The sequence below is a fragment of the Chaetura pelagica genome, unplaced genomic scaffold (genome assembly GCF_000747805.2).
Source record: "Chaetura pelagica isolate M959 unplaced genomic scaffold, ChaPel_1.0 scaffold992, whole genome shotgun sequence".
Classification (NCBI taxonomy): domain Eukaryota; kingdom Metazoa; phylum Chordata; class Aves; order Apodiformes; family Apodidae; genus Chaetura; species Chaetura pelagica.
In genome coordinates this window covers 112570-120548 of record NW_009952357.1, presented here as the reverse complement: position 1 = coordinate 120548, position 7979 = coordinate 112570, and the positions used below count along the sequence as shown (strand labels likewise).

General features: G+C 55.7%; 2 protein-coding genes across 2 annotated transcripts in view; both read left to right on the top strand.

Annotated features, from left to right (window-relative positions):
* PLEC (plectin) overlaps window positions 1–1421 on the top strand; it is a gene marked incomplete at its 5' end in the record, with an annotated part of 79923 nt that extends 78502 nt beyond the window's left edge. The window contains 1 exon segment of the mRNA XM_010007863.1: window positions 1266–1421. Coding sequence (XP_010006165.1) covers window positions 1266–1421 — 156 coding nt within the window.
* A 16-nt stretch (window positions 1422–1437) lies between these two features.
* Window positions 1438–7979, top strand: part of LOC104397849 (epiplakin-like) — a 20657-nt gene continuing 14115 nt past the window's right edge. Inside the window, 1 exon segment of the mRNA XM_010007862.1 lies at window positions 1438–7722. Within this exon segment, the coding sequence (XP_010006164.1) occupies window positions 1438–7722 (6285 nt within the window).

Here is a 7979-nt window from a genome sequence, read left to right as displayed (position 1 = left end):
ATGAGCTGGAGTGGGCACCCCGGGATGGAAAGGGGTCCAAGCCTCGTTGGAGAGACGGGTTCGGTGGTGAGCAGGGCCCTGCTGGCACCGCGCTGCTCAGCGCTCCCTGCGGTGTTTGCACTGGGCAGGACCTGGGTCAACTCAAGCTCCCGGGAAGGTCCTGTGTCCCAGGTGTGCCTGCTCTGCTCCATCCTCACCTGGTGGGTTGCCCTGGTGCCGGTTCCCCCGGGGCTGCTGCAGGGACAGCCCTGCTGCGGCTGGGCCACGGAATTCCAGACTGGTCTGAAGAAGGAGGGACTTTAAAGACCATCCAGTCCCACCCTGGGCCATGGGCAGGGACACCTCCCACCAGCCCAGGCTGCTCCAAGCCTCATCCTACCTGCCCTGGAACATTTCTAGGGAGGGGGCATCCACAGCCTTCCCAGGCAGCCAGGGCCAAGGTCTCACCACCCTCACACTAAAGAATTTCTTCCTGTTATCCAACCTAAATTTCCCCTCTTCCACTTTAAAAAAACATTCCCCTTCATCCTATCACTGCCCTCTCTGGTAAAAAGCCCCTCCCCAGCTTTCCTGGAGCCCCTTCAGGCCCTGGAAGCTGCTCTAAGGTCTCCCTGGAGCCTTCTCTTCTCCAGGCTGAACACCCCAACTCTCCCAGCCTGGCTCCAGAGCAGAGCTGCTCCAGCCCTCCCAGCATCTCCAGGGCCTCCTCTGAACTAGGCTCCAAGAGCTCCATGTCCTTCCTGTGCTGAGGGCTCCAGAGCTGGACACATCACTCCAGGTGGAGTCTCACAAGTGAGGAGCAGACGGGCAGAATCACCTCCCTTGACCTGCTGGTCACACTTCTTTTGGTGGAGCCCAGGACACCACTGGGTTTTTGGGGCTGCGAGTGCACATTGCCAGATCATGTAGAGCTTTACATCGACCAGCACCCCCAGGTCCTTCTCCTCAGGGCTGCTCTCCATCCTTTCTCCCCCCAGCCTGGATTTGTGCCTGGGTTTTCCCCAAGCCAGGGGCAGGACCTTGCACTTGGCTTTGTTGAACTCCATGAGGTTGGCATGGGCCCACCTCTCCAGCCTGTCAGTGTCCCTCTGCATGGCCTCCCTTCCCTCCAGCATGTCAACCACACCACACACTTTGCATGTTGCTCAGCCTTTGCCTGTCACTTCCTTCTACCTGTGAAATACTTCCTAGTCTTTTCCCCCCATGCAAATCATCAGAGAAGTTGAATTCTCACCAAACTTTCCCATTCTCTCCCCTCTCTCCAGACCGTCTTGACAGCCGTGGAAGGAGTGGAGCGGGAGGATGGAGAGCAAGCCAGCAGTGAATGGCCAAGCTGGCCCCCTCGCTTGCCAGGACAACGTGCCAGGAGCAACCCCCTGGTGCCAGGACGTGGGGCCTGGAAAACAGAGCAGAGCAGCTGACAGGGACAGGACAGTGATGGACACTTCCCATGAGCCCTCGGAGGCAGCTGGCAGCATTGCTGGAGTCTACGTAGAGGCTTCCAAGAAGGTCATGAGCTTTTATGATGCCACCAGAGAGCATCTCCTGAGTTTGGATTGTGCTCTGTGGCTCCTGGAGGCCCAGGCAGCCACGGGTGGCATCGCTGACCCGCTGAGGAGGAGCCACGAATCGGTGTCAGAGGCTGTGCAGCGGGGGCTGGTGGGGCTGGAGCTGAGGGAGAGGCTCCTCTCTGCAGAGAAAGCTGCTACCGGCTTCCTGGACCCCTACACAGAGGAGAAAATCCCCCTCTTCCAGGCTATCCAGAAGGAGCTGGTGGGGAGGGAGCAGGGGGCCCGGCTGCTGGAGGCCCAGCTGGCAACCGGAGGTGTCCTGGACCCGGCCACGGGCGGCCGGCTGCCGGCAGACACCGCCTGCCAGCAGGGGTACCTGGACGAGGAGATGAGGCAGCTCCTCTCCGACCCCAGCAATGAGGACATCAAAGGGTTCCTCGACCCCAGTACGATGGGTAAGGTCACGTACACGGAGCTGATGAATAAATGTGTTGTTGACCCAGCCACAGGCTTCCTCCTCTTGCCCCTGCAAGTCACCTTCGCGGGGCTGGGGGGGAGGGTGAACAGCAGGGACCTGCTGGACTCTGGCATCATCAGCCTTGACCTGTTCAGAGGTCTTGAGGAGGGAAGAGTTTCTGCCCAGGAGGTGGCAGAGAACGACTCCATTCAGCAGTTCCTGCGTGGGACGAGGAGTGTGGCTGGCGTTGTCCTGCCTTCCAGCGAGAGGAAGAGCCTTTACCAGGCCCTGAGAGAGCATCTCCTCATGCCTGGTGCTGCTCTGATGCTCCTGCAGGTCCAGGCCTCCATCGGCAGCCTGACTGACCCCATAAAGAACAAAAGCTACTTGGTTGATGAGGCTGTCAGGGTTGGTCTCATCGGCCCAGAGCTTCATGAGAAGCTGTCTTCAGCTGAGAGGTCCATCACTGGCTACCGGGACCCCTGCACTGGAGAAATGCTCTCTCTGTTCCAAGCCATCAGGAAAGGCTTCATCCCCAGGGATCATGGCATTTGCCTTCTGGAGGCACAGATGGCCACGGGGGGGATCATTGCTCCTGGCAGGCACCTCCGTGTCCCCATGGAGACAGCTTGCAAGTGGGGGTACCTGGACGAGGCCACAAAACAGCTCCTCTCCAGTCCTACTGAAGACATGAAAGGGTTCTTGGACCCCACCTCCAAGGAGAAGCTGATCTACGCAGACCTGCTCAAGCGCTGTGTCACTGACCCCATCACAGGGCTCCTCCTGCTGCCACTTGGTGGAGGCAGCAGAGAAGGATCCAATGGGACCCACCTCTTCTTTGACCATAGGACCCAAACAGCTCTGGAAAACACAGAAGTGCCCATCTCTGTGGGGAAGTTCAAGGGAAAGTCGGTGTCTCTCTGGAAGCTCCTCTTCTCAGACTACATCCAGGGTGAGCAGAGAGCTGCTCTGGCCCAGCAGTACCTTTCAGGAACGCTCTCTACGCAGGAACTGGGGAAGGCGGTCAGGGCCACCATTGAGGAGATGGCTTCCACTGCTAACCTCACCTTTGAAGGACTGAGGGACCGGGTGACAGCCGACCAGCTCCTGAGCTCTGAAATCATCAACAAAGATTTGTTTAAGAAACTGAAAGAGGGAGAAACATCAGCCAAGGAAGTTGTCAGTATGGACACAGTCAAGAAATACCTGCAAGGGACAGGTAGCATTGGTGGGCTCCTGCTTCCTGACTCCCAGGAGAAGATCAGCATTTACCAGGCAAGGCGGAAAGGACTTTTGAGGCCAGGGACATCCCTGATCCTCTTGGAGGCACAGGCTGCGACCGGGTTTGTCATTGACCCCACTGCCAACAAAAGGTATTCTGTGGACGAGGCGCTGAGAGCCAACGTCATCGGCCCAGATGTGTACGACAAGCTGCTGGCGGCGGAGAAATCGGTCACTGGCTACAGGGACCCCTACTCGGGAGACAAGATCTCCCTCTTCCAGGCCATGAAGAAGGAGCTGATCGTCAAGGAGCACGGCATCCGCCTGCTGGAGGCCCAGATCGCCACGGGCGGCATCATCGACCCCGTGCACAGCCACCGCATCCCTGTGGAGGTGGCCTACAAGAGGGGCTACTTCGACAAGAAGATGAACTTGATCCTTTCTGACCCCAGCGACGACACCAAGGGCTTCTTCGACCCCAACACCCACGAGAACCTCACCTACCTGCAGCTGAAGGAGAAGTGCATCACTGAGCCAACCACCGGGCTCTGCCTCCTTCCTCTGAACAGCAGGAAGCGCCAGTTCATCGATGACACCACCAGACGGGTCTTCAGCAGCTCCTGGATGCCTGTCAGGTTCGGGAGGTTCCGGGGAGAGAAGGGCTCTGTGTGGGACCTGCTGGACTCTGAGTACTTCAGCGAGGGCAGGCGCCGGGAGATCTTCAACCACTACCAGCTGAAGAAGCTCACCCTGGAGCAAATCCGGGTTATGTTAGAGGAGGAAATGAAAAAATGGGCCCCCATCAAGTTCCTGGCCATGAGAGGCAGCGTCAGTGCTTACCACCTGATGGAGACAGGGGTCATTGACAAGGCCCTGTTTGAGAAGGTGTTGGAGGGATCCGTCACACCAGAGGAGGTCCTGCACATGGACTCTGTCAAGAAGTACCTCTATGGCTCTGGCAGCATTGGGGGGGTTGTGCTGCAGCCCTCAAACCAGAGGATAAGCATTTATGAGGCCATGAAGAAAAACATCATGGTACCAGGGGTAGCCCTCCCACTGCTGGAGGCCCAGGCTGCCACAGGCTTCATCATCGACCCTGTGAACAACCAGAAGCTCTGTGTGGATGATGCCATCAAGGAGGGAGTCATTGGGCCAGAAGTCCATGAGAAGCTGCAGCATGCAGAAGGGGCTGTAACAGGCTACAAAGATCCTTTCACAGGCAAGAAAATCCCCCTCTTCCAGGCCATGAAGAAGGGCTTGATTGCTGACAAACAGGCCATGCAGCTGATGGAGGTGCAGATGGCTACAGGAGGCATCATCGACCCAACATGTGGCCACTATATCCCCATAGAATCTGCTCAGAAGCGTGGGTGCCTGGATGAGGACACCAGCAAGGCCCTCTCTGAGCCCAGTGACAGCACCAGGGCCTTCATTGTCCCAGACAGCAAGGAGACCATGACCTATGCTGAATTAATCCAGCGCTGCCAGAAGGACGAGGTCTCTGGTTTCCACTTACTGCCTCTGCCACAGGCAGCTGCTGCTGCCTACACTGATGAGGAAATCCAACGGATTTTTAAGGAAACTGTGGTGAAGGAAAAAGGGGTATCCCTCTGGGAGCTGATCCACTCTGGGTACTTCACCGAGGAGCAGAGGAACGACTTCCTGGAGAGGTTCCGCTCTGAGGAGATGTCGCTGCAGCAGCTGGTGGCCCTGGTGCTCCGGCTGGTGGGGGAGATGGAGCTGAAGGCTCGGACCCACATCACCCTGCAGGGCCTACGGGGCAGTGTCCCTGCTGTCTGGCTGCTGGACACTGGCATCATTTCTGAGAAGACATTTGAGGAACTGGCTCAGGGCGTAAGAACTCCCGAGGAAGTGGCTGAGATGGAGAGCGTGAGGAGGTACCTGCAGGGCACAGGGAGCATCTCTGGCGTGTTCATAGAGGCATCCAAAAAGAAGATGAGTTTTTACGATGCCATGAAAAACAATCTCCTCCTGCCCGGGGCTGCCCTGAGGCTGCTGGAAGCTCAGGCAGCCACGGGATACCTGACTGACCCCACCACCAACCAGAGGCTCAGTGTGAGGGACGCTGTGAAAGCTGGTGTTGTTGGTGAAGAGCTCACTGAGAAACTCTTTCTGGCTGAGAGGGCAGTGACTGGCTACACAGACCCCTACACAGGGAGCTCCATCTCAATATGTCAGGCCCTCCGGAAAGAGCTGATTCCCTTGGGAGATGCTCTTCCCTTGCTAGAGGCCCAGCTGGCCACAGGAGGGATCATCGATCCCATCCACCACCACCACCTCCCACTCCAAGCTGCCTACAGATATGGCTTCTACGATGAGGACCTGAACCAAACCCTCTCGCAGCAGAATGACAGCACCAAGGCCTTTTTTGACCCGAACATGAAGGAGAACATGACCTACCAGCAGCTGAAGGACAGGTGTGTTCATGAGGCCGAGTCAGGGCTCTGGCTCCTTCCTCTATCAGAAGACTCCATGTTCTGTGTGGATGAGCAGACCATGGAGGTGCTGAGATCCGTGACCGTTTGTGTCAACATAGGGAGGTTCAAAGGCCAGACAGTATCGGTCTGGGACCTTCTCAACTCTGAATACTTCTCAGACAGCAAGAGAAGAGAGCTAGTGCAGAAGTACAAAGAGGAGAAGGCCCAAGTGCTACATGAAATCATAACAATTGTCACCACAATCATCCAAGAGACTGAGACGCGAGGCAAGAAGATTGCGTTCAAGGGCCTGCGGAAAAGAGTCTCTGCCAGCGACCTCTTCCAGTCTCAGCTGATAGACAAAAAGACCCTCGATGAGCTCAGCCAGGGGAAGAAAACTGTCAAAGAGGTCACAGAAATGGACTCTGTCCGCAGGTACCTGGAGGGCACCAATTTCATAGCAGGGGTCCTTATACAGCCCAGCAACGAGAAGATGAGCATCTACCAGGCCATGTGGAAGGGTATCCTGAGGCCGGGGACAGCCCTGGTGCTGCTGGAGGCACAGGCTGCCACCGGCTACATCATTGACCCGGAGAAGAACAAGAAGTTTTCAGTGGAGGAAGCGTTAGCTGTGGGTCTAATTGGAGGAGAGATCTTTGAAAAGCTTCTCTGTGCAGAGAAAGCTGTGACGGGCTACACTGACCCCTACACCAAGGCCCCCATGTCCCTCTTTGAAGCTATGAACCAAGGGCTGATTGTGAGGAGCCACGGGATCCGCCTGCTGGAGGCCCAGATCGCCACGGGCGGCATCATCGACCCCGTGCACAGCCACCGCCTGCCCGTGGAGGTGGCCTACCAGAGGGGCTACTTCGACCAGGAGATGAGCCGCGTCCTGTCTGACCCCAGTGACGACACCAAGGGCTTCTTCGACCCCAACACCCACGAGAACCTCACCTACATGCAGCTCCTGGAGAGATGTGTCCAAGATCCAGAGACTGGGTTGTACATGCTACAAGTTGTGCAGGAAGGAGGAAAGTATTTCTACATTGATGAGCTTACAAAACAGGCTTTGCGGGCGAAGCTCCTTGAAGTGCAAGTTGGGAAGTTTAAGGGCCAAACAGTTTCTGTCTGGGACATTCTCTGCTCCCATTACTTCTCCCAGCATAAACGCAAAGAACTAGTGATCCAGTACAAATGCAAAACCCTCCCACTGGAGGACCTCATAGACCTCATCCTGAAAATAATTGAGGACACAGAGCGAAGAGCAGCAGCCCTCAAGGTTAAAGGGCTGCGGGGGGAGGTGTCAGTGTCAGAGTTGTTCAACTCTGAGATCATCGACAAGAAAACCCTGGACCAGCTGCAGGATGGGAGTCTCACCCTGGCCAGCCTCACAACGAGGGACACCATCAAAAGGTACCTGGATGGCACTGGATGCATTGCTGGGGTCCTTCTTCCGTCAAGGAAAGAGAAGATGAGCATCTCCCAGGCCCTGGAGAGGGGCCTCCTCACCGAGCAGTGTGCACTGGGGCTGCTGGAGGCACAGGCTGCCACTGGCTTCATCATTGACCCCCTGAAGAATGAGAAGCTCTCTGTTGATGAGGCCATCTCCGCTGGGCTGGTGGGAAGCCACTTGCACCAGAAGCTGCTGTGGGCAGAGAAAGCTGTAACAGGATACACAGATCCTCAGACTGGAAATAAAATATCCCTCTTCCAGGCCATAAAGCAGAAGATAACAGTCAGGGAGCACGGGATCCGCCTGCTGGAGGCTCAGATCGCCACGGGTGGCATCATTGACCCCGTGCACAGCCACCGCCTGCCCGTGGAGGTGGCCTACAAGAGGGGCTACTTGGATGATGACATGTTTCTCCTACTTTCTGACCCAGATCACGGCAGCAAAGGCTTTATAGATCCAAACACCCATGAGAAAATTAGTTACAGTCAGCTCCTGGAGAGATGCTCTAAGGACAGAGACACAGGACTGTACCTGCTGCAGGTCATGGAAAAAGACAAAGACTATTTCTACATTGATGAGCAAACCAAAAATACCCTTTTATGTACAAAGGTCAAAATGCCTGTTGGGAAATACAAGGGACAGGTGTTATCACTGTGGGAACTCCTGTGTTCAGAGTACATCACAGAAGAGAAAAGAAAAGAACTGGTGAAAAAATATAAAAATGAATCTCACCACATTATACAAGGAATTATTGAGACAATACTAAATATCATCAAAGAAAAGGAAGAGGACAGAAGCGATGTCTGGTTCCAAGGACTCAGACAACAAATTACAGCATCAGAACTTCTGAGTGCACAGATAATTACAGAAGAAACAATGGAAAAACTCCAGGAAGGGAA